This window comes from Leucoraja erinacea, chromosome 1, assembly GCF_028641065.1.
Source record: "Leucoraja erinacea ecotype New England chromosome 1, Leri_hhj_1, whole genome shotgun sequence".
Taxonomy (NCBI): domain Eukaryota; kingdom Metazoa; phylum Chordata; class Chondrichthyes; order Rajiformes; family Rajidae; genus Leucoraja; species Leucoraja erinaceus.
Window position 1 is genome coordinate 66,679,087 of NC_073377.1, and position 27,524 is coordinate 66,706,610.

General features: G+C 41.2%; 1 protein-coding gene across 9 annotated transcripts in view; it reads left to right on the forward strand.

Annotated features, from left to right (window-relative positions):
• fryl (furry homolog, like) overlaps window positions 1-27,524 on the forward strand; it is a 299,072-nt gene that overhangs the window by 97,301 nt on the left and 174,247 nt on the right. For all 9 annotated transcript variants that reach the window (XM_055636452.1, XM_055636425.1, XM_055636427.1 and 6 more), the window contains one exon: window positions 8,684-8,883. In XM_055636452.1, coding sequence (XP_055492427.1) covers window positions 8,764-8,883 — 120 coding nt within the window. In that variant the 5' untranslated portion in view covers window positions 8,684-8,763. Of the gene's footprint in view, window positions 1-8,683; window positions 8,884-27,524 lie in introns of those variants that run through there.

Sequence of the window (27,524 nt, forward strand, 5' to 3'; positions counted from 1 at the left end):
TAGATGTTGATATTATATATATTCTAGAATTTTGAAAGAATTGGTTACATGGGATGGATGTTCTCGTCATCTTTCAAAATCCTATAGACACTGGAATTGTTCCAATGGATTGGAGAAACAAATGTCAGCATACTATTTAAGAAATAAGTGGTACAATGGCCCAGTTAGTACAGCATTTACTGCTTTTATTTAAACGTTTATGCTTTCTCAAATTACAGCCCCTTTTTCTTGTCTTTCTCATTCTTGATTCCTTCATTTGCCAATTCTCCAGTCTCTGATTTTTTGTTTATTTCCATTCAGCACATCTTAATCAGTCTTGAGTGTATTTTACAGAGACAGTGGCTGTGCTTTATATCTCCTAATAAGCACCACATCTTTCTTTAATTTTCATGCTTTCTTATTTTCCTAGTAATTTCCTCCTGATGTTCTTTGAGATTGATTATTTGTAATTACCAGCATAGTAGCTACACATTTCAAATGATGCCATGAATGAGAATGAGGATTATAGTTTGCGCACATGCTTTTGATGATGCTCTCTGAAAACATGGTATTAACTTTCAAGGGTGCGTCTCATCATTTTGTTCATTTAGATATCGGTGTTTTGAAAAAAAAAAATGGAGGTTGATTCTTTAATTCACCATACTGTTTTTACTTATTTTCTTACCTGCTCCAATGGTAACTGGAAATCTTCTGGCTGTTGATGATCAAAGTACAAAGTAAATATTAGTTGTTCTACACTTCCCGTTTAACATTGAAGCTAATGATTTTGGAAACACGTTAATCTGGAAAATAAAAATATGTTGGAATTCAAGGATGGTTAAGAAAAATGCTGAGTACAGAAGGCAGAGTGTATAATAGAGATAACTGTGACTTGTGGCCTTTTGTAAGTTTCCATATTGGGGATCAAAACCGTTCACTGAATTGATGGATAGATTGTGATAGTCATCCTGCTGGTTAGTGAGTCTAAAGTCATGACCGTAATTTACGAACAAAACTTATGTATTTCAAAAGTAAATATCTCCACTCACAAGTAATACGTTTGAAATTTCCATATTACTGGCGTTAAGTCACTTGTTTATTTTGCAATTGAGACTGATAGATGTTGTATTGACTACAGATATTAAGAGAAATGAAATTAGGCCACGCATTTGCCCTAATCTCATTACATGGCAGAACAAGCTTTAGGGGCTAACTTGTTTGCTCATGTTGTTCTTCTGTGAAATAAAAATATAAAAAATGGATATCAAAATTGAAGGACACTCATTCCTTTTGTGACTTTTATTTTGTTGACAAATGCAACATTTATTTCTCTTCAGAAGGTGTGAGTGAACTCCACCTTAATTCCTTGCAGTGTATTGGATGAAGGTGTCCCATAATGTTATTGATTAAGAAGCAGCTAGATTTAGACCTGGTGTCTATAAAGACTCAGTGATATCTTTCTGAACAGGACAGCATGTGACGTGCAGGGAGTATTTTAGTTCGTAGTGTTGTCGTGTTCTAGTTATTCCAGGTGAGAGAGTTTGAGAATTTTGGGTAGGCTTGATGAGTTGCTGCAATGTCTTTTGTAGGTGGTACACATTTTAGTTATTGAGTGCTAGTGGTGTAGGTGCAAATGTTTCGGTTGGGAAGTGGGGAGCACATCAAAGGATCCTCTGTTCCGAATGATATGTCCCATGAGTGTTTTTGTAGCTGTATTAATTCGGGCAAATAGTTATTTGTTCACAGGATGTCATTGATAATTATGGCATTTATTGACTGGCTCCATTCATTCCTTTAACTCAAATAAAACTCCCGGAAGTGACAGCTTACTATTTGGGTTGCACTCTGTGAAGGTAGATGGGGTGGGACCTGTTGGATGCGTGCTATGCTATGCCTCTGGCTGGCAGCATTCAAAATTCATGAGTAAGAGCATCATCACCCCCTCGTCTGCAAGGAGCAGTGAGGGAAGGAAGACATCGGGAATTACAGACTTGTATTACTGCTGAATGTGGATTGCAAGATCTTGTCCAAGGTCATTTTCAGTGGGTCAAGTCTGTTCTGGGACAGGTGATCCACATGGACCAAGCCTATGTTGGTACTTGTCATGAAAATCCTTGACTCGAGGAAACCATCACTACATGCAGGAAAGGGTAACAAACATCTGTCTGGTCATGTTGGAATTCTCCAAAATGGAATTGGTGTGGGAATCAGAAAGTAGATTAATCTGCATTGATCTCTTTAGTGCAGGTCAAATCAGTAGTTGGGAAACCAGTAGGTTCCCATTAAGTCTGGTGTAAGACAGGGTTGCCCACTCTCCCTTGTCTTATTTGTGTGTTGCATTGAATCCTCTGCCAGATCCATCAGGAATAACACCGGCATAAGAGAGGTGACTTTGCCAGATAGTGGGGGCACCCAAATTAAAGCCGCTTGTACAAAACACAATGTTGTTTTCTACTTGAATCCACAGTCTGCCCATAAATTGATCAACACCTGCAACCAATTTGAGTAGACTTCGGGGGACTGAATAAACCCCAAGAAGAGTACAACTAGATTCTTCAGCAACTGGCCCAACCAGTCCTACTTCCCCTTCACTGTCAGGTCTGAAGTTGTTGGAGATTTGGTTCAGAGAGGCCAAGGTGTGCAATGAAAAATAGCTGAAGTGGATAGTAATAACCTGGTCATCAGATATGCAGTAGTCTTGGTACTGCTGTACATGTTGCAGATGCAGCCCATTCCCTGCTCCTCTGGCCTGGCAGTCATCCATGTAATCTTTGTGTCCATCTGAGAATCCAAGATGGAATGGATCCAATGGGCTGTAATGCACAAGTCCCTAGACAATGGGATCCAAGGTTTACTGAACATCAACCTCATCCTGAAGGCAAACTTTGTGTGTGGCTGCCTCAGTCTGTGCTTGGAACCAAAGTGTGCCAGCACCAAGTGTCACTCCAATAGATTTCTGCCCATCTCCATGTAGACTGTGCATTTGCAAAGAAAGTCTGGTGAACAACATAGGTGCCTCAATATTTTATGAAACGGTGTTCCCAGGGTTACGCATAGAGTTGGACATCAAGAGCTGCTGAAAGGCATTAAATGAATTAAAAATACCATTTCAGCCGGCTGTAACTAATGGAGTGCTGTGAGTGCCTGAGATTGCAGTTCACCAATTGACAAACCACAGTAATATTCCAAATTTTGCATTTACACAATTAGTCTGTCAATATAAGTAGCAATGTTACAAAATTTTGAGATTTAAAAAATCAAGTCTGTAATTTATCCCATCAGATAAAGCATAAAAAGAAGTTTAATTTGACACCTAATTCACTTTCATATCTCAAGTATTTAAAAAGTTATGGCCATTTCCATACTCACAAATTAGCATCTTGTTCCCTATTGATTTTCTATGGACATAACAAAAAAACTGTGATCGTGTGCTGTCAAAAGGCCATAACCTTCTTAAAAATTAAGAGATCTGAATGAAATTTTCAGTTATCGTAGATTGAACCATTCTGAAACAAATATAAAATAATCTAACTTGGATGACCTGAAATTGAAACATATAATTAGTTAGTTACCCAAGTGTAGCAAATTTTCAAACTTCAATTACTAGATCTAAACATCTATCCATTTCTTAATAAATGATTAACATTTTTAAATAGCCTAAGTGTCCAAATAATATTCATAAATAATTCACAATAAAACATGATTTTGAAATCTCATTTACATTAATTTATAGGCCAAATGGAAGGAATTTAGTGTTCAATTGCTGTAAATTAAAGTCCATTTTAAATCAGCTTTCTAGTGGGATCCTGTGAACGCGCTGGTTTAGAACGTTCACATTGAGGTAGATTTGTGCCCTCAAATGCCCAGAAAAATACTGCGGGATATAATGGGGCCAAAATGAGCTACTCGCAATATTAAACTTGTATAAAGGGTTCTAAAGAAGCCCTTTTTAATGTAAAAATAAGGTACATACCTTTAATTGTTTGCTTTATAAAACCCTGGGGCTGCGAGAGGTCGCGGGTTTAGAGAGTGATTTTTAAACTACTATAACTATTATACAAGGCCATAAAACTAATATTACCTTTTGCGACGGGGTCTTTCAGCGATTTTTCGTTAATGATTTACTAGGCTGAACATTTTCGATTGCAACAGCCTAGTGAAAATCGCGTTTTAAACCCGCCCCCTCAAAACAGCGCCAAAATCACACACACGGGCTGGGGCAGATTTTCAACGACGCTTCAGGTAGGCTTTGCAACATACCTAATATAAGTGCTGTTGAATTTGGGATTTCCACACAAATGTAGAGATCCTAAACCTGCTGACCACTCTTTGCTATTGATTCCTCATTGCTCTGCTCATAGTGGCAGCTGCTATTTCCCCAGATTAATGCTGGGGAAATCTGCAGAACTGGATGTTATGCAGGAACAAAAATTCCCTTTCAGCAAAGAACAGCTGTGGGTGGCATAGATAAATACAAAGTAGATTTCATTTTAATTAATTAAGTTTGTTTGAAAGTATTTGAGTTTGTTTTGAATGCCGTTGTATTTTAAGTTTTAGTTTAAAAAAAGTTAACAGATTTAAACTAGAAAATTATTTTTGCTGTATAGGAGGGATTGCACGTAAGGTCATCGGGTCAAAGGGCGTGACGCACACGGAGCAGCTCAATCCATGTGGAGGACATGGCGGCGTTGATATACACACAAAACGCGTACTTTCTTACCTGTTAAAAACCGCCGAAATGATCATTTTTTGCAATGTAAATAATTGTGGGTGCTGTCATTGAAAGCGGGAGGGTATCAGGTTTAAACTGGTGTTATCTCATGCTGTAACATCTTTTACACTATGCGACTAATAGCCACATTCATTGTCGTGTCCAGAGAGACAGCACCATCTCGATAAGCCTTCGCTATATAAAGCAAACTCAGTCAGAGCAATTTGATTGCAATATTGTGAGGTACTTTTTTTTGGGGTGACTGAGCGCTCTGAACCAAATGCTCTAATATCTTGCTCTGAACCCGAGCACCAAGGTGTAAGTGGCCGAAGGAGCGCATCCCTCGAGACAGCCCCCACTCTCCCCCCCGGGGTCAGAGCTGTCCCATCTCCACCTGTGGGCCGCACTGTCGGGCTGTGGGTCGGCAGCGCCCACGCACGGGGACAGGTGGAGCGGGACCGCGGCTCAGGGCAACGTCAGCTGCAGCAGAGTTGGGGAAGGTCTGCTCACTCCGCCCATCCAGAGTCACTGACTGTGCTGCACCGACACCCAGACCCCCTCCTCCCCCCCCCCCCCCCCACCCCCAGCCACGGGGATAGACGGCCTGGGGTCCGCGAGTATGCAACCATTCTGGATGCTGGGCCAGAAGAAGGGCCCGCTGTGCTGGTAGCCATAATAAATGCTTACCTGCAGTTCATCGCGTGTACTCCAGTTGGTGTTGCGTGGCAACAGGTCACGGGTCGTGACCTCGACTGCGTGCGACCTTCCTATTGTGAAGGGCTGGTTCTAGCACCATCACAGATGGCAATATTCCCTGCAAAGCCCTGCTGCTAACATTAACTTCTTAACCATATTTAGTTTAGTTTATTATTGTCATATGTACGAAGGAACAGTGAAAAGTTTTTATTTGAGTGCTATTAGGTCAAAAAGACTATACATGAATACAATCAAGTCATTCACCGTGTACAGATAAAGGTTACAGCATTTAGTTCAATAAAATCTGATTGAAGAGAGCTCAAAGGTCTCCACTGAGGTAGATGGAAGGTCAGGACTGCACTCGAGCTGATGAGAGGACTGTTCAGTTGCCTGATTACAGCTGTGAAGCCTTCATAACAAGAGGATTTCAGTACAGGAGTAAAGAGGTTCTTCTGCAGTTGTATAGGGCTCTGGTGAGACCACATCTGGAGTATTGTGTACAGTTTTGGTCTCCCAATTTGAGGAAGGACATCCTTGTGATTGAAGCAGTGCAGCGTAGGTTCACGAGATTGATCCCTGGGATGGCGGGACTGTCATATGAGGAAAGATTGAAAAGACTAGGCTTGTATTCACTGGAGTTTAGAAGGATGAGGGGGCATCTTATAGAAACATTAAAATTATATAAGAACTGGACAAGCTAGATGCAGGAAAAATGTTCCCAATGTTGGGTGAGTCCAGAACCAGGGGCTACAGTCTTAGAATAAAGGGGAGGTCATTTAAGACTGAGGTGAGAAAAAACTTTTTCACCCAGAGTTGTGAGTTTATGGAATTCCCTGCCACAAAGGGCAGTGGAGGTCAAGTCACTGGGTGGATTTAAGAGAGAGTTAGATAGAGCTCTAGGGGCTAATGGAGTCGAGGGATATGGGGAGAAGGCAGGCACGGGTTATTGATAGGGGATGATCAGCCATGATCACAATGAATGGTGGTGCTGGCTCGAAGGGCCGAATGGCCTCCTCCTGCACCTATTTTCTATGTTTCTATGTTTCTTTAAGAAACAGTTCCAGAATCTGGAGGTGAGTTTTTGAACCTCTACCTCGTGCCTGATGGGAGAGAGGAGAAGATGGAGTGACTGGGGTGAGATTGGCCCTTGCTGAGTTTAAAATTGGGGTGACATTTACCAGCGGTTTACTCTCAGATCTAGAAAGGATTTATTCTTTATCGTGCAAGTCTGCAGTGGCCTCAGATGGCTTCCTACTCGCAGCAAATTCTGGCACAAAATCTCTAAGCAAGATTGGATAATAGTTAAATGCTAAGTATAAAAGATTTATAAAACACGAAGTAGTTCTGTTGCCGTTAATTGGGCATTGTAATAGACGTTATATTTGGTTCTCGGGTTCATTGGTGAGAAATGTGTATTTACAGGTGTAAATCACTGAGGGTTGTACTGCAATTAGCTAACATGGGTGGGGGATGTTATATTTCCGTTTTATATTCAAACGTTTCTATGAAGTACAGGAAGTGAAAGATCATTAGAAGTTCAATTCAGGAATGAAAGTTAAGAGTGGAACTCTTGTGTTCGTTTGAAAAACCAAAGTACTGCAGTTGCTGGAAATCTAATATGAAAACAGGAAATACTGTTAGTGCTTATTGTGCACTCAGGTAGCATGTGTAGAGTGTAGAGAGATGTAGTGTGGAATGTAGAGAGTTAATGTTTTAGGTTCAAGACTTTTAATATGACCTGTTTTTATTGTAATTTTCCTGTAATGTTTAACTATGACCTAGAATTTCTGGTAAGAAATAATGGCTCATCTACCAGTCTTCACCAGCAGTTTCTGGAGTAAAACATGCACAAACAAAATGTAAGAACTTACTATCAGTCATTTCCTGCGTCTCTAGTGTGTGCTATTTCAGAACCTTTCCAGTGAAACTTTCAGAAATGTGAATTAAGGTATCAGTAATGCTAACAACATGGTTTTGTTGTTGGAAATGTTTAAATAAGTTTATAAAAACTACTAATACTGTTTAAAAACTCCATTGGGCCTATAATACCATTCTCTCAGGTATGTATTTCACAATTCCATTGTGTTTTTATTTTTTAATTATATTTCAGCACCAATCTTGTGTTTGATCCAGTCTTTTTTTCACCTTCAATAAAATGTTTAAAAAATGCAGATATTGGATATCTTACAGTGTAGTGTTTACAACCTGTAAGGCTTGCAATGAAGAGGTTATATTCTGCCTGGTAACATGTACTGTATTCCAGTAAGCCAGAATGGAGTGATTCTCTGTTTGCCTCTGTAGTAGCTTCATTTATTAGCAGAAATGGCCAGTTGTGCTACAGGCAGAAAGAAAGAATCTGGAAGGCTGCAATGTACCTTAAAATAAGATATAACGTTGTTCCTCAACTTGCATTGGGCCCTGTATAAAACGAAGGTTAGCTTATATTGTGCAAGAAATAATTATTTTACCCTTGTATGTACATTTAGAATAATGTGGATTATAAATTGTAATTCTTGCAAGGTTACATCTGGAATTGACACTGTTATTTTACTTCAACTGCTGACATATTAGTGCAAATGTGGCACAGTGGCTCTTCTGCTGATGTTACAGTAGCAGTGTGGGATCAACTTCGAGAACAATTTACTTGGTTTCTTGAAGAAGAAAGATAGAATCCCAAGTACAATTTGGGAGGGGGGGGAGGGGTGGGGGGTAATATTAGAATTTGTTAAAAAGATTCAGGAATGCTAGTGGAAATTTATTTTGAAAAGTGCTTTCCTCGATGGTTTGTCGACCGGTCTTCTGTTACTGGACAATCTAGAATGTTTAGAAGCGTTTGTCAAGTACGAGATCATTTGCCCAACTGAGCAAGCCATTTTTCCACATTATAAGAATTAAAAAGAATATACAAAGGAAAACAGAAAAGATAGACACAAATTGCTACAATAACTATGCAGGTCAGGCAGCATTGGAGAAAAGGGATATGTGAGGTTTTGGATCGAGACCTTTTTTCAAAATGATGATATAGGAGGAAAAAGTTGGAAAAGAGAGGTAGAAGTGGGGCAAAGCCTAGCAGGTGACGACTTGCTAAAGTTTTGGCTTTATTCTTATGCTCAATCTTTATATTTTTGTTTATTTTCAAAAGTGCTCCAAGATCTTTTTAGGAATCATGCAGAAATGATAATTCATTGTTCAAATTGGTGTAACCTATTATATTTGTTATGAAGCTTGCAATACTGAATCCTCACTTTTTGCTGGCTAATTATCAAAATGAATTGTTTTCCTTGTGTTTCCATGCAGCCTCCGCACCTGTTAGCACTGTATCCAGGCGCCGGATTTCTCCAGGTAGCAATCCCTGTTGGGTGAAGAAGGGTGTCACCATGTCAAACATTACCGTTGATCCGGATACCAAACCTGGAGAGTATGTTATTAAAAGTCTGTTTGCCGAATTTACAGTTCAGTCTGAAAAAAAGATTGAAGTTGTGATGGCTGAACCATTGGTAAGTCAAATTTTAATAAGACATAAATTAGAAGAATGATTTATTAACTGTTACTTCAATGTTCATTAGTGTTACTGAAGATACAACATGTATTTATTTGTTTTAGCACCTGTGTTAGTTGAAACCCAGAAGTAGCATAAAACCTGTTTTGAGAAATGTGCAAAGATGTACAGTGTACTGGTATGTACAGTGCATTCAGAAAGTATTCAGACCCCTTCACTTTTTCCACACTTTATTACATTACTTAATTTAAAACTGACTAGATTCATTTTTATTATCATCAATCCACACACAATACCCCAGAATGAAGAAGCGAAAACAGATGTTTAGAAATGTTTGCAAAGTAATTAAAAATAAATAACTGAAACATCACATTAACATAAGTATTCAGACTCAGACATAAGTATGACACTCAAAATTGAGCTCGGGTTCATCCTGTTTCCATTGATTATCCTTGAGATATTTCTACAACTTGATTGGAGTCCACCAGTGGTAAATTAAATTGATTGGACATGATTTGGAAAGGCATACATCAGTCTGTATAAGGTCCCACAGTTGACAGTGTACCTGGACTTTCAGAAAGCATTTGATAAGGTCCCACATAGGAGATTAGTGGGCAAAATTAGGGCACATGGCATTGGGGGTAGAGTGCTGACATGGATAGAGAAGTGTTTGGCAGAGAGGAAACAAAGAGTAGGGATTAACGGGTCCCTTTCAGAATGGCAGGCAGTGACTAGTGGGGTACCGCAAGGCTTGGTGCTGGGACCGCAGCTATTTACAATATACATCAATGATTTGGATGAAGGGATTCAAAGTAACATTAGCAAATTTGCAGATGACACAAAGCTGAGTGGCAGTGTGAACTGTGATGAGGATGCTATGAGAATGCAGGGTGACTTGGACAGGTTGGGGGAGTGGGCAGATGCATGGCAGATGAAGTTTAATGCGGATAAGTGTGAGGTTATCCACTTTGGTAGCAAAAACAGGAAGGCAAATTACTATCTAAATGGTGTCATGTTGGGAAAAGGCACATGACGGCCCACTTGGAGTTTGCCAAAAGGCATGAGAAACAAGATTCTCTTGTCTGATGAAACCAAGATCGAACTCTTTGGCCTGAATGCCAAGCATCACGTCTGTGGGAAACCACTGGCCAATATCATACCTTCAGTGAAGCATGGTGGTGGCAGCATCGTGCTGTGGAAATGTTTTTCAGCAGCAGGAATTGGGAGACAAGTCAGGATCAAGTGAAAGATGAACGGAGCAAAGTACAGTGAGATCCTTCATGAAAACCTGCTCCATAGCAATCTGGACCTCAGACTGGGGTGGAGGTTCACCTTCCAACAGGACAACGACCCCAAGCACAGAGCCACGACAACGCAGGAATGGCTTCTTGACAAGTCTGTGTATGTCCTCCTCTGGCCCAGCCAGAGCCCAGACTTGAACCCGATCGAACATCTCTGGAGGGACCTGAAAATAGTTGTGCATCGACACTCCCCATCCAACCTGACAGAGCTTGAGAGGATCTGCAGAGAAGAATAGGTGAAATTACCCAAATACAGGTGTGCCAAGCCTGTAGCGTCATACCCAAGAAGACTTGAGGCTGTGATCAAAGGTGCCAAAGGTGCCTCAACAAAGTACTGAGTAAAGGGTCTGAATACTTGTGTAAATGTGATATTTCAGTTATTTCTTTTAAATTAATTTGCAAAAATTTCTAAACACATGTTTTCATTTATTTATTATGGGGTATTGTGTGTAGATTGATGACAAAAAAAAGTGAATTTAATCCACTTTAGAATAAGGCTATAACGTAACAGAATGTGGAAAAAGGGAGGGTGTCTGAATACTTTCTGAATGCACTGTATGATTTTGTGTCTATAATTCTATGACCTGGGTACAATCTGGTAAGAAATTATTTGAAGTGAAATGGCTGGTCATAATCAGTGAATGGGATATTGCTTCATCACCAAGTCTACCCATGGGTAGCATTCAATTACCTGTGCTCTCGTCCCAGCAGTTACTTTCAATAAGACATGTTTAATATTCATGTCTGTTTTCATACCGCAAACTTTTCAGTAGGCTGGAATTCTAGTCTGAGTGTTCATTTCCAATAAATGGTTATTGACCTGAAGCACCAGCTTTTTCATGGCCCGCAAGACTTGATATGGAGAGTTTATAGGAGACATGAGGAATTGCAGATGCTGATTTTCAAAAGAAGACGGAGTGTAATACTGCTCTCTATCTGCTTTCCCTTCCCTATAAACCTATAGCAATCACACACTTACAGTGGCTGCCTTACGCACAAATGCACACAGAGATCATTTTAAGTGTGTGTGTGTGTATATGTATATATTCCTTTTGTCAGATCACCTATCATCATAAGCGAATAATCATTGCCTGTTCGTATTTAACTTGGCATTATGTTCATGATTTCAGTCTGGACACCCCTAATCACACTTACATTTTGTGCTTATCCATATAAAACTGAAGAGTTCTTCAATGAAAAGGCTCACTGTGCATCAAATTCGTGTTCCTAATTAATTGATGTGTTTTTCCTTTTTCTGATTTTACATTCATTGTCTGACCAGCCTATTTTTGAGTCCATTATTGAATGTTGCCCCTTTAATTTTTGTACAGTACCCATTTCAATGCACAGTACATATTTATTTTTTAAATTCCCACATCCTAACTAGCATCTGTAATTTGCACAACTCTTCCATAATAACTATTGGTGTCTTTGTTTCTATTCCTCATTGTTGCTTAAGAGTAACTTACACGGAAAGAAATTTGACACGATGGAAAAGGCTGTCTTAATTAGAACCACTAACAATGAATGTGAAGGTGAATTAATTTGACTACATTATTGAAGCTGAGACTACATGCCAGAATACACAGCAGCACAGTACAACAATACTATGATATTGGTGGCTCCTTTAGAGCTACTGTTACTATTCCAATTCATGTGGTTAATGCTAAAGGGACTATATGTTTCTTCTGGAGTGCACAAATGTATACCATTATGGAATATAATGTACAGATTTTCACTTTGTGCCATGGAGTAGTGTTTTACTGTTAGAATTTAAAGCAGCTGGGAAAAAAAATAATGATTTGTTTACTGTGAGTGCTGGCATTCTGTTAGGTCTGCAGTTTCCTAATGAATTTCTAATACTGCCAAAACATTCCAAATAAACAACATTCCATCAGAGGGTTTATTGTAAGTTTTTTGAATAAATCTGGAGAATAAACAGCACTTTTCTTATTTGTCTCAAGTATGGGATACGATAATAATAGTACACAAATCATTACACCTGTGGAATTTTTGGGGGGATTGGTCAAGTAAGAATATGTATAAAAGAACAATCAGATTTATTTTTCATTCTGGAATCAGTGACTAGAAAAGAACAGAGCCCAGATTACTACAGGCAGAAAAGTAGGATGATGATGTTCTTTGGAGATTTTGGCCGCCCATTGCTTCACTCGCATGATATTTTCCTTCTCGTGCCGTATAAAGATGTCTCTGTCCTTTTTGAACGAGAGTTTCTTGTTAATTTTCATTCCCACATGATAAACTTAACAGCAATAATTATAATATTCAGCTACTAATATTAGGCTTTTTTATTGATTTTAAAATAATTTTAAATCTTGTGGATTAAATCTTGTGAATTCAATTGCATTCATGCGTTGAGAACAGATGAAGATATTTTTTTCAAATTAACACACCAGATGAAGGGTCTTTTTCATCTGAATTAGAAATGCCGACTGTCCATTTCCTCCAGACATTAGCCTGATAACCACAGCTAACTCGCTAGCCACAGACATTAGCTTGTTGATGTAAATGTACAAGCAATAGTTGGTATATTTGCAGATGACACTAATATAGGTGGTATCATAGACAGTGAAAAGGGCTGTTTCGTATTATTGTCAGATCTTTATCAGTTGGGTAGTGGGCCGTGGAATAGCAAATGGAGTTTAATTCAGGCAAGTGCATGGTGTTATCATTTGGGAAGAGTAGGACCCACGGTCAACATTAAGGCTTGATGTAGAACCGGACGTTTAAAAACTTTTTTACTTTAGTGGGGATTGTGGATGCATTGGTGATAATTTTCCAAAACTCCCTGGAGGCAGGAACGGTCCCAGTGGATTGGAAAATGGCCAATGTAACACCTATATTTAAAAAAGGAAGTAAACAGAAGGCGGGTAACTATAGACCGGTTAGTCTAACATCGGTGGTGGGTAAAATGTTAGAGACAATTATTAAAGAAACACTAACGGGGCACTTGGATAAACATGACTTCATCGGACAGAACCAGCATGGTTTTGTGAAGGGGAAGTCCTGTTTAACGAATCTGCTCGAATTCTTTGAGGAAGTAACAACCCGGGTGGATAAAGGGGAACCGGTGGATGTGGTATACTTGGACTTCCAAAAGGCTTTTGACAAGGTGCCACATAAGAGACTATTGCTAAAAATAAAAAATTATGGGATTGGGGGGTAATATATTAGCATGGGTAGAGGATTGGCTAACAAATAGGAAGCAGAGAGTGGGGATAAATGGTTCATACTCGGGATGGCAACCGGTAACTAGCGGGGTTCCGCAAGGGTCGGTGCTGGGACCCCAGTTGTTCACAATTTATATAAATGATTTGGAGGAGGGAACCAAGTGTAATATATCAAAATTTGCGGACGATACAAAAATGGGAGGAAAAGTAGGGGATGAGGAGGATAGGAAGAGTCTGCAAAAGGATATAGATAAGCTAGGTGAGTGGGCAACAACTTGGCAGATGAAATTTAATACTAATAAATGTGAAGTCATTCACTTTGGGGAAAAAAAAAAAAATGATAGGGCAAGTTATTTTCTAAATGAGGAGGAGCTGCGTTGTAATGCAACGCAAAGGGATCTAGGGGTATTAGTACATGAATCACTGAAAGTTAGTATGCAGGTGCAGCAAGCAATCAGGAAGGCCAATGGAGTTTTGGCCTTTATTGCTAGGGGGATTGAGTATAAAAACACGGAGGTCTTGCTGCAGCTGTACACAGTATTAGTGAGACCACATTTGGAATACTGTGTACAGTTCTGGGGTCCATACTTAAGAAAGGATGTACTAGCCCTGGAGGCAGTGCAGCGAAGGTTTACAAGATTAATTCCTGCAATGAGGGGATTGACATATGAGGAAAGGTTAAGTAGGCTGGAACTCTACTCTTTGGAGTTTAGAAGAATGAGAGGCGATCTCATTGAAACATATAAGATCGTGAGGGGCCTTGATCGGGTGGATGCCCCGAGGATGTTTCCCAATGATCGGGGAAACTAGAACTAGGGGACATAGTTGCAGAATAAGGGGGGGCTCTTTTAAAACTGAGATGAGGAAGAACTTCTTCACCCAGAGGGTGGTAAATTTATGGAATTCACTGCCCCAGGGAGCAGTGGAAGCAGAAACTTTAAATATATTTAAGACTAAAATAGATGGTTTTTTAGCTGCCAAGGGGATAAGGGGCTACGGGGAGAGGGCAGGGATATGGACCTAGGTATGGTTAGTATAGTAAGACCTGAGTGATCTCCTGGACAAGTGTCGATCGCCTAGATTGGGGTCGGAGAGGAATTTCCCGGATTTTTTTCCCGAATTGGACCTGGGTTTTTATCCGGTTTTTTGCCTCCCCCAGGAGATCACGAGGTTCTTGGGGTGGAGAGGGGTGATAGCGGTATAAAGGGGAGGGTAGTGTCTTGTGTTCTGTGTCTTGTGTCTACTGTTTGTGGGTAAGTGTGTCTGTTTAGTGTTCAGCCATGAGCGAATGAGCGAATGGCGGTGCGGGCTCGATGGACCTGGTGGTCTGCTCTCGCACCTACTTTCTATGTTTCTATGTTTAAGTACATTGTTCTCTAAACTCCCTAAAAGTGATATCGCAGGTGGCCGGTGGTCAAGAAGGCTTTGGGCATGCTAGCCTTCATGAGTATGGGCATTGAGTATAGAAGTAGGAACATGATTTTGCAATTGTACAATATAATGTTGAGACTGTAATTGAAGTATAGTTTTGCTGCTTTAGCTGCCATTAGATGCCATTAAGACAGGAAAAGATGCAGAAAACTCCTTGGAGTTTAGGAGACTGAAGGGTGATGGTATAGAGGGTGTAAATGCACGAAGGGCATACATATGGTGAATGAACATGGTATTTTTAGTCTTTTACATCGGAAGATGGATGGGAAAAGTTTGGAAGGATGTGGGTCAAATGCAGGCAAATGGAATAGAGTAGATGATCATCATGATGGGCATGTTTTCATACTGTCTGACCAATTCTATGTGACAGTCCTTCCATTGTAGTAACCAGTCTGATGAATCTTCGATGCACTACATCTATCAAAAGCATATAATTTTAATGCAAGGGACTAAAATCTATTAATGAACATCAGGTGCAGCCCAAATAATTGCAATGAGACGTCACACTTTCCGCAATGACATCTAACATATCAATGCCTTAAGAATTGTCTACTGCATCTACATATTTGCTTTCAGTGACTTGTAATAAAAAGCACCTGTTCTTTTGAACATCAATATTTCCCAATATCTCACTAATAATTTATCAGAATTTCTGCTTTACTTATCAAAGTGGATATTCTAATTTTCCACATTATATTCCATATACCCACTTACTTGGCTTGCCTGTGTTTCATTCATCCTCATTATGATGCCATTCTCGCTGAATATGATGCCAAGGCCAACTCGTATCGACCTGTACATAATCCATATTGCTCCAGTCTATGGATATCCGGGCGCTTCTCCAAAAGTGTTTTAAATGCCACTGTGGTACTTGTCTCGACCACTACACCTCGCAAATCTTTCCAGGCACACGCAACCCTCTGCTTTTAAACAAAAAACTTGCCCTGCACATCTCTTTTAGTTTTCCTGCTCCCGCCTTAAATCTAGGCACTCCAGTATTAGATATTTCCATCCTGGGAAAAGGATTCTGACTATCTGCCCTATCTCTTCCTCTAATAATTGTATGTTCTTCTTTCGGGTCTCCCCCATTACGTTCCAGAGAAAACAATCCAAATTTGTCCAACCGTTCTTTGTAGCTAAAGCCACCCAATCCAGACATCATTTAGTCTAGCCAAGGCCAGCAGCATAAACAAGGATGAGTCGCACCCTGGCCACTCCCTCTTCTCCCCTCTTTCAGGCAAAATGTATCAAAGTGTGAAAACGCACACCACCAGATTTGAGGACAGTTTCTTCCCAGCTGTTAACAGACAACTGAATCATCCTACCACAACCAGAGAGCAGTGCTGAACTACTATCTACCTCTTTGATGACCCTCAGACTATCCTTGATCAGACTTTGCTGGCTTTACTTTGCACTCAATGTTATTCCCTTTTCATGTATCTATACATTGTAAATGGATCGATTATAATCATGTATTGTGTTTCTGCTAACTGTTTCTTTTACCATTCTATCTACTTGTGTTGCCACATTCGGGGAATTATGGATTTGGAGCCCAAGATCCCTCTATACATAATTGCTGTTAAGGGTTTTGCCAATAATTGTATGTTTTCCTGTTACATTTGATCACTAAAGTGCAACACTTCACACTTTCTCGAATTAAAGTAAATCTGCCATTTCTCCACTCATTTCTGCAGCCCTTACCTATCCCACTGTACACTTGGACAGCCTTCCTTGCAGTGCGCAACCCCAGCAAGCTTGTTCATCTACGTTTACATCCAAGGCATTTATATATCACGAACAGCACAGGTCAAAGCATAGATCCCTATGGAACTCCACCAGTCACGGACTTTCATCTTGAATATTGCTCTTCAATCACAACACTCTGTCTTCATTTAGTTATTTATTTCAATTGTAAAAAGCTTTTAAATGTTTTCAAATAGCCAAGATATTTGCTACCGAATTCCCATGTTCTTCCTCTGCAAGGATGCCACATTCCTTCCCCTCCCCCTCCCAACATCACCCTGCATTCCCCCCTATCCTTTGAGTCCCCTTCCTCCCACCATAGTACCCATCCTGAGCTGACTTAACCTAGCTCTACCCCTTGCCATGTAATCACCATCTTCCCTGATCTCCCACACCTACTGACGTCTGAGCCCACTATGAAGTTGAGCTCTATCTCTATCACCTCCATGCTATTACTTTGGAAAGGAGCTCATGACTCCAAGATGGTCCGTTCTCCTGCCTGCAACACTACTCTTCTTGGACAACCCCTTCCAGCCTTGTACCCTTGCTCAACTTTTCCATTTCCAGCTGCTGATATCTGCTGGCATTTGCTTCTTGAGGGAACACTCTCTCCAGCTTTACCACCATCCAGAGACACAAACTTTCCTTGCAGGTAAGACACAGATTCACATGCGCCTCCTCTATCCTTGTCTGTTGTATTAGGTGCTCCCTGTGGCCTGCAATACATAGGTATGCCTTCCACAGACTAGGTGACTGCTTTGGTGAGCACACAAAGAAGAACCAAAAACTCTCTGCCGTTTGAAAGATTTTTTTCACATCCCAAGTTGTTTGAGTAAGTTGTTGAATTGGAATCATCTGATGGGACTCATGAGAACACCTGACAGAAAATAAGAACACACTTAACATTTATTTTTCTCTCCAGAAAATTAAATTTTCAATACAAATGACACTTGTCATTAACGAGGCTGAGCCTTAAATAAGAGGTTAAAGTCCATAATAATCTGCTTTCATTCTAGTTCAGTTAGTATTGAGTCAATATTTTTCAAGTAGCATCTGCCTGGTTACAAAGTAAATGTTTAAAGAGAGTACAAAGTAAATGTTTAAAGAGTGTATTTTGTTCCAATATTTAGAACGTTAGCAGCCTATAACCCATATCTATCAATATTTAGATTTGTGAAAAACCTATGTGTTATAAAACAGACGGAACGTTGCAAAGAACTACAGAGATAACAATGGCAATTAGATCCACCTGGGAAATTCTCATGTTTCTTCAAGTGATGTCTCAACATATGTAGGAGTGGTAGTTGTATGGCGCAACTTGCCTTCATCGTCGTACATAGGAAATAATTCTGTTGATTTATTGACCAAAGAGCAACAGTTGGTTAATGGTTAATATTGTCCACGCTAATATAAAGCAGCATAAGAACAAAGTGATTTTTTTAAGAAAAGCTGCATGAATAATGAATTAAAGGAGAGAGACTAACATCTGTCAGGCAAGTAATCTGAAGACAGATTAGATTTAAGACATCTTATAAAAGACATAAATATTACAGTAAACCATGTTGAAATATAATTGAAATAATTATGAATCAATATACTTTGCAGACTTCCACTCTTTTATTTTCTGCAGCTTAAATATCCCCATTGAGATCAGTAATAGATCCAGCTCCAGGTCTAATAGACAATAGGTGCAGGAGTAGGCCATTCGGCCCTTCGAATCAGTACCGCCATTCAATGTGATCATCCACAATCAGTACCCCGTTCATGCCTTCTCTCCATAACTCTGCTATCCCTAAGAGCTCTATCTAACTCTCAATTAAAAGCATCCAGAGAACCAGCCTCCACCGCCCTCTGAGGCAGAGAATTCCACACACTTACAGCTCTCTGTGTGAAAGAGTTTTTCCTCATCTCCGTTCTAAATGGCTTACCACTTATTCTTAAACTATGGCCCCTGGTTCTGGACTGCCCCAACATTGGGAACATGTTTCCTGCCTCTAGCGTGTCCAAACCCTTAATAATCTGATATGTTTCCATAAGATCTCCTCTCATCCTTCTAAATTCCAGAGTATACAAGCCCAGGCGCGTCAATCTATCAACATACGACAGTCCCGCCATCCTGGGAATTAACCTTGTGAACCTACGCTGCACCCCCTCAACAGCAAGAATGTCCTTCCTCACGTTTGGAGACCAAAGCTGCACACAATTCTCCAGGTGTGGTCTCATGAAGGCCCTGTATAACTGCAGGAGGACCTCTTTGCTCCCATACTCAACCCCTCTTGTTATGAAGGCCAATATGCCATTAGATTTCTTCACTGCCTGCTGTACGTGCATGCTCATTTTCAGTGACTGATAAACAAGGACCCCAGATCCTTCTCCTTTTCCCAACTTGACACCATTTAAATAATAATCTGCCTTCCTGGTTTTGCCACCAAAGTGGATAACCTCACTTTATCCTCATTAAACTGCATCTGCCATGCATCTGCCCACTCACCCAACCTGTCCAAGTCACCCTGCATCCTCATAGCATCCTCCTCACAGTTCATACTGCCACCCAGCTTTGTGTCATCTGCAAATTTGCTAATGTTACTTTGAATCCCTTCATCCAAATCATTAATATATATTGTAAATAGCTGCGGTCCCAGCACCGAGCCTTGCTGTACCCCACTGGTCACTGCCTGCCATTCTGAAAGGGACCCGTTAATCTCTACTCGTTGTTTCCTGTCTGCCAACCAATTTTCTATCCATGTCAGCACTCTACCCCCAATACCATGTGCTCTACTTTTGCCCACTAATCTCCTATATGGGACCTTATCAAATGCTTTCTAAAAGTACATCCACTGGGTGTCTCCCTTGTCCATTATCCTGGTTACATCCTCAAAAAATTCCATAAGATTAGTCAACCATGATTTCCCCTTCGTAAATCCATGCTGACTTGGACCGATCCTCCTACTGCTATCCAAATGTGCTGCTATTTCATCTTTTATTTTAGACTCCAGCATCTTCCCCACCACCGATGTCAGGCTCTGATCTATAATTCCCTGTTTTCCCTCTGCTGCCCTTCTTAAACAGTGGGACAACATTAGCTACCCTCCAATCCACAGGAACTGATCCTGAATCTATAGAACATAGGAAAATGATCACCAATGCATCCATGATTTCGAGAGCCACTTCCTTAAGCACCCTGGGATGCGGACCATCAGGCCCTGGGGATTTATCAGCCTTCAGTCCCATCGGTCTACCCAACACCATTTCCTGCCTAATGTGAATCTCCTTCAGTTCCTCTGCCACCCCAGATCCTCTGGCTAGTACATCAGGAAGATTGTTTGTGTCCTTCTTAGTGAAGACGGATCCAAGGTACCTGTTCAACTCATCTGCCATTTCCTTGTTCCGCATAATAAATTCACCCTTTTCAGACTTCAGGGGTCCAACTTTGGTCTTAACTAGTTTTTTCCTCTTCACATACCTAAAGAAGCTTTTACTATCCTCATTTATATTCGAGGCGTACCAGGGCCTTATCCCCAAACTCTAACTCCGCTACCTCGACGACTGCATTGGTGCTACCACCTGCACCCACACACAACTCACTGACTTCATCTATTTCACCACTAACTTCCATCCGGCACTCAATTACACCTGGGCCATTTCTGACACTTCCCTACCATTTCTAGACCTCACTATCTCCATCGCAGGTGACCGACTGCTGACCGACATCCACTATAAACCCACTGACTCCCATGGCTGTCTAGACTACTCTTCTTCCCACCCTGCTTCCTGTAAGGACTCCATCCCCTACTCCCAATTCCTCCGTCTACGCCGCATCTGCACCCAGGATGAGGTGTTCCACACCAGGGCATTAGGGGACCAAAAATGCACACAATACTCCAGGTGTGGTCTCACTAGGGCCCTGTACAATCGCAGAAGGACCTCTTTGCTCCTATATTCGCTTCCTCTTGTTATAAAGGCCAACATGCCATTCGCTGTCTTCACTGCCTGCTGTACCTGCATATTTACTTTCATAGACTGATGTACAAGGACCCCCAGATCCCGTTGTACTTCCCCTTTTCCCAACTTGACGCCATTTAGATAGTAATCTGCCTTCCTGTCTTTGCTACCAAAGTGGATAACCTCACATTTATCTGCATTAAACTTCATCTGCCATGCATTTGCCCACTCCCCCAACCTGTTCAAGTCACCCTGCATTCTCATAACATCCTCCTCACAGTTCACACTGCCACCCAGCTTTGTGTCATCTACAAATTTGCTAATGTTACTTTGAATCCCTTCATCCAAATCATTGATGTATATTGTAAATAGCTGCAGTCCCAGCACCGAGCCTTGCGGTACCCCACTAGTCACTGCCTGACATTCTGAAAGGGACCCGTTAATCCCTACTCTTTGTTTCCTGTCTGCCAAACACTTCTCTATCCATGTCAGCACTCTACCCCCAATGCCATGTGCCCTAATTTTGCCCACTAATCTCCTATGTGGAACATTATCAAATGCTTTCTGAAAGTCTAGTTTGTCTATTTGAAACTCAGGAAGGCAGCTTAAGGTTGGAATGAAACCTTTCCTTAACCTCATTTGCACCCATTGAAATGAATGCCCAACAATTGTAGGGTGTTAGTTTCATACTAAAATGAATTGGTGTGTCATGAGATATTTGCTTATCCCACAAAGGTTTTCTAAGGTTGCCATATGAGTTCCTTTTCAATGCAAAAACCACTCTTGAAGATAGCGTAATTCTAAAAGTGTGCTATAGCAGAAGAAGGTACACCAGCCACAATGTTCCTTGAACTGGCCTTTTCTTGTCTGTATGAAGTGTTGCTGTTTGTTCCCAGACACTAACGCCACTAACGCTGTCTTAGAAAATCCTCCAAATCCATTGGCTGGGAAAGCAAACCAGCATCAGCATCCTAACCTAGGCCTTGGAATTCTATTTTGATTTGGATAATTTCATTGAGCAGCGTTAATTGGAACCTGAGGGCCAATCTATTTCATTCAGAGGGTGATAGATAGATGGAACGAGCTATCAGAGGAGGTGTTCAAGAATTAACTGCAGATGCTGGAAGATCGAAGGTACACAAAAATGCTGGAGAAACTCAGCGGGTGCAGCATCATCAATGGAGCGAAGGAAATAGGTGACGTTTCGGGCCAAAACCCTTCTTCAGAGGAGGTGGTTGGGGCACATACTATAACAGCATTTAAAAGACACATGGACAAGTACATGAATAGAAATGGTTTAGAAGGATAAGGGCCAAACATGTACACATGGGACTAGTTTAGATGGGGCATTTGTTGGCATGGACATGTTGGGCCTAAGGGCCTGTTTTCATACTATAATTCTGACTGTTGAGTATGGAAAAAGTATAACTCGTCCATTTGGATTCGTGGTTGCATGATAGCAGCAATATTGGCCCAACACATCTTGAAAGAAAAAAAAATAACGCTTAATAATTGCTCAGGGACCAAGAGAATCTCTCATGAACAGGTGCAGTTATCTATTTTACTTAATTTGAGTTCTCAAACATTGCTTCATTTCTAGATAAGAAAATGTCTTTGCTCAAAGTATTTTTATCTAGCTTTATTACTTGCTGTCACTTGCAGTTTTCTTTGTGCAAGTGAAATCAAATAATAAATCATTTAGTGGTGAACGGCAGTTACAAAATGACTGTTGAATAGTAAGTATATCAGGCACACATCATATACTGCAATTCCTGATTATACAATCTGCTGATAAGATACAGGGCAGTAAAAGGCACTTACTGGATTTCAAGAAGCACATTCAGAGTGATCATTTCCAGAAATACCTCGTGACAAAGTGTCTGATCCATAAAAAGCAAAGATCATGCAATCAGTGTATTGAAATTAAACCAATATAATTGGGCCATTAATAAAGCAAGCTCACTGAATGTATTGTGAGCACATAATTTTTCATGTTTTTGTTTGTTAAAGTATATGAATCAGTTCAGTATATAGTGCAGCCTGATTATCACATTCTCCCTTCTTGCAGTGCCTGCATCCATCTGTAGTGTAAATGCATAGGATTTTCAGTTCCAGACAAATCAGTTTGCATAAGTGCTTCAAAATAGAGTTAGTTTATGTGCTCCTGTTGAGCCAAAATCTAGAGTGCACCATGACATTTTGATCAAACAAGGGAGTTTTCAGGTACAGGTGCACAACCTTTTATCCGAAAGCCTTGGGACCAGACACTTGTCGGATTTCGGACATTTTCGGATTTCAGAATGGAAGATTTTTAGCGTAGATTAGGTAGGTAGCGCGGGCGGCTTGAAAAGTCTGGAGCGACTGCCTCCTCCCCGGAGACCGGGAGAATCATTGCATAAATGTTAGTCAGTTAGTTTGGAGGGATTTTATGTGGTGGTGGTGGTGTAGGGGTGAAGGGGGAAACTTTAATTCTTAGTCCCCTACCTGGTCGACGACTCCCAACCTCGCGGAGCTGGGGGCTCCGTCCGGCCGCGGGCGGCGCCAGTTGTAGCTCCGACCCCGGCAACTCTACCCCTGGCTGCGAGGCGCTCCAAATCCAGCGCCGCCCGCGGCCGGACGTCCCAGCTCCGCGAATGTCGGGAGTCGGCGGCGTCGCAGCCAAAGATCCTAGAGGAGCTCCGCTATAGGATCTTTGGTCGCAGCGCTGGGATACCAGCGGGGAGCGAGCAATGCCTTACCGGGTCGCCGTGCGGCAAGCTCCGGAGCGCTGTGGCCGCCTTCTTCCAACATTCGCGGAGCGTCGCTGGATTTGGAGCCGCGGAGCTGGGGGCTCCGTCCAGCCGCGGGCGGCGCCGGTTGGAGCTCCGACCCCGGCAACTCTACCCCTGGCTGCGCGGCTCCAAATCCAGCAACGCTCCGCGATGTTGTGTGTCGGCGGCCACAGCGCTCCGGAGCTTGCCGCACGGCGACCCGGTAAGGCATTGCTCGCTCCCCGCTGGTATCCCAGCGCTGCGACGTCGCCGACTCCCGACATTCGCGGAGCTGGGGTGTCCGGCCGCGGGCCGCGCTGGATTTGGAGCGCCTCGCAGCCAGGGGTAGAGTTGCCGGGGTCGGAGCTACAACTGGCGCCGCCCGCTGCCCCACCGGCCACAGCGCTGCGGAGCTTACTGCACAGCGACCCGGTAAGGCATTGACCGCTCCCCGCCTCTCCGACCAGGTAGGGGACTAAGAATTAAAGTTTACCCCTTCACCCCCCTTCACATAAAAGCCCTCCAAACTAACTGACTAACATTTAAGCAATGATTTACAGATGTTTAAGCGTCTCCCGGTCTCCAGGGAGGAGGCAGCCGCTACAGTAGTACAGACCTGGGTTGACCGTGGGTCGTTTTGGGTCAGGTTTGGCGCCAAACGCGAGCTTTGGTGCGCAGACGACATCTGGAAAAAATGGCCGGTTTTCGGAGCTTTTCGGTTTCTGGAACACCGGATAAAAGGTTGTGCACCTGTAGTGACGTTTGTACTTTGGTCAAGGCCACTGCCCTTCTAGATAGTAAACTGGTTCACTGAAGTCTGAGGAACATGCCATCCATGCCATATTGTATTTGTAATCATGCAATATTTTCAGCTTGTATCATCATGTGAGAAGCACCAGGTGTGACGTGTTGCATGTTATATATGCTGCCTTGGCACTGAACTAAGCTTCAGAAAATATATACCACAAAATTCTCATTGTAACATTTATGGTGGATCTAGTTTATTTTTACCATTTTCCTGCTGCTGACTAGTGGTGTTCCATATTGTTAAAGGATTTGCTGTTGTTGAGACGTACAAGAAGATTTGTAGGTAGAGAGAGCTATTGCTTGGGAAAATAGATTAAAGATTGATGAAATAAAGCTAGAATCATGGTTTTATTGTTTCCAACAGTATTTCCAAACCTTTTCTCTCAGAAGATATTTCAAAGTAAGACTTAATTGTAAAGCTACATTTACTTAATACCTCATTGGAGACCCTTGGACGATATTTAACGGGCTTTATGAACTTTATCTTGCCCTGAATGTTATTCCCTTTATCCTTTATTTGTACAGTGTGGACGGTTTGATTGTAATCATGTATAGTCTTTCTGCTGATTGGATCGCACGCAGCAAAAAAGCTTTTCACCTTTCCTTGATAGAGGTGACAATAAACTAAACTAAACTAAAATAAATTGAAACTATATCCATGCTGCATATCAGTGAATGTGAAATACAGTGTGATGTAAGTGTCAATGAATTAAAGGGAGTAGCTAAAAAGGTCTGAGGAAGAGTCAGGACCCGAAACGTCACTCATTCCTTCTTTCCAGAGATGCTGCCTGTCCCGCTGAGTTACCCCAGCTTTTTGTATCTGTCTTCGGTTTAAACCAGCATCTGTAGTTCCTTCTTACACACTTCATGGGTCCCCTTTGTGAATGTAATTGCTACTTCAAATGGTGAGAAAACAATAAATAATAATTTTATAATTATTTATCACATGCTCCAAAAAATAGGGGGAGATACCTGATAACCGTGCTATCATGTTAATGTGAAATAAACAAGGCTGCCATTTATCACATTGATTACACTTTTTGTTATTCTTCTGCAGCTGTAAGTAAATTTGCAAAGCATTCTAAATTATAACTTTGTTTACAAGTCAAAACTGAGTTGATCCATTGTTTCAGTCCCTGACATGAATATTAAAATATTTCTGCCTACAGATGCTAAATGTGCAAATGCATAAGGACATATGTAACATTTTTAAGTGTCTGTTATATTGCAGATTGACCCCTGCTAACCACAGCATGCTCATCACATGATCAGGACAGACCAAAGGCATGTCAAGGTGTAGTTCTGCAATTGATATGCAGTGTGTATGTTTTGCATTGTGGAAGAGCTATGCATGATAATTTCAATCATTATCATGTATCATCTGACAAATATGGGATATGAAATAACTGATTGCATTGGTGTAGTTGCATGGTCATCTGGTGGATGGACTTTGTGTTGATTTTTTATTGTGCCAGATTAGGTATTCAATGTGCTACTGTCCCCATAGTGTACTCCAGTATTAAGAGTAGATTAGGGAATTAATAAATCAAGAGTGTTTTATTGTCATATGTCCCAGGTGGAATAATGACATTCTTACTTGCTGCAGCACAACAGAATATGTAATCATAATAAATAATATATATAATAATAATAACTAAACTCAAAAACAAACAATAACAGTGCATTAATAATAATAATAATAGTCTATTGCAGTCTATTGTAGTTCATAGCTTATGAGATTTTAGTGTTTAATAGCCTGATGGTGTAGGGAAGAAGCTGTTCCTGAACCTGGACGTTACAGTTCTCAGGCTCCTGTACCTTCTGCCCGATGGCAGTGGTGAGATGAGTGTGAGGCCAGGATGGTGTGGATCTCTGATGATGTTGGCTGCTTTTTTGAGGCAGCGACTGATAAATCCCTTTGATGGTGGGGAGGTCAGAGCCGGTGATGGACTGGGCGTGTTCACAACTTTTTGCAGTCTTTTCCACTCCTGGACGTTCAAGTTGCCAAACCAGGCCACGATGCAACCAGTCAGTATGCTCTCTACTGTGGACTTGTAGAAGTTCAAGAGAATCCTCTTTGACATACCGAATCTCTGTAATCTTCTCAGGACGTAGAGGCACTGATTCTTTATAATTGCATCAGTGTGCCTGGTCCAGGAAAGATCGTCGGAAATATGCACGCCCAGAAATCTGAAGTTTTTGACCCTCTCCACCATCGTCCCATTGATGTAAACAGGATTGTGGGTCCTCAACCTTCCTCTTCCAAAGTCCACAATCGTTTATTTGTTTTTTTTATATTGAGGGCCAGGTTGGTATGCTGGCACCATTTGGTCAGTTGGTAGATCTTAATAAGGTAATATTCAGGTGTTATTATTACCATTGATCTGTCGTGGACCAACCACATCAATGCTGCAGCCAAGAAGGCACATAAATGCTTCTACTTCCTCAGGCGTTTGAGGAGATTCGGCATGTCTCCAATGACTCGTACATACTTTAACAGATGCACTATAGAAAGCATACTGTCAAGTTGCATCACAGATTGGTTTGGGAACAGCGCTGCTCAATACTGCAAGAAATTGCAGAGAGTTGTAGATGTGTCCAGTCCATCACACAGACCAGACTTCATGCCTTTGGCTCCTTCCACACTTCAAGCTGCCTCCGAAAGCAGCCAATATAATCAAAGACTTCAAAGTGAGCACCACCAGACTCAGGAGCAGCTTCTTCCCCTCTGCTATCATCAGTCTTGTGAATAGACCTTTCATACGCTTGAGTACTGCTCAAATCACCTCTTCCATATTAAAAACATTGGACTTTGTCTATGGAACTGTTGCGCTACAATGCTGAGAACTATATTCTGCATGCTGTACCTTCTCCTTTCCTCTATCTTTTGTACTTGAATTTGAACTGATTGTATCTGATTACGGAATATCTGACCTGTTTGGAGAGCATGTAAAATAAAGCTTTTGCCGGGGAAGATCAAGATATAATTGTGGGCTATTAGTAACAATCAAGTATCTTACAAGTCTGGCCCTAATCATGTTTGTTTTGCCAGCAACTAATTAAGACAAAGAAAATAAAGTGACTTACAATATTAACATGTTCAGTATTGCTAACAAGTTCAGGCAATAAATATTTGGGTGAAAATGCGGATTTTAGTTGCATGCTGCTGAGTTACTAATGTTTCACTACAGCAAACCTCAAGTGCACAAACACCATTGGTTATCTGCCAAAAGAAGAATCATATTTGGCACAAAGCCACTGTTGGTATCATGTCTTTTCCCTTCGAATTATTTGTTATGCATTAATCATTATTAATTAACTACAATTACTTAGATTGAATTGGAACTCATTGTTTCAATGTAAATATTAGACTAATGCTGAAGACTGATGCACTATGTACATTCATACAGCAAGGTCTTTTCTCTATAGAGATTATGGAGATTGCTGAATTGTTTGTAAATTGACAAGAATAGT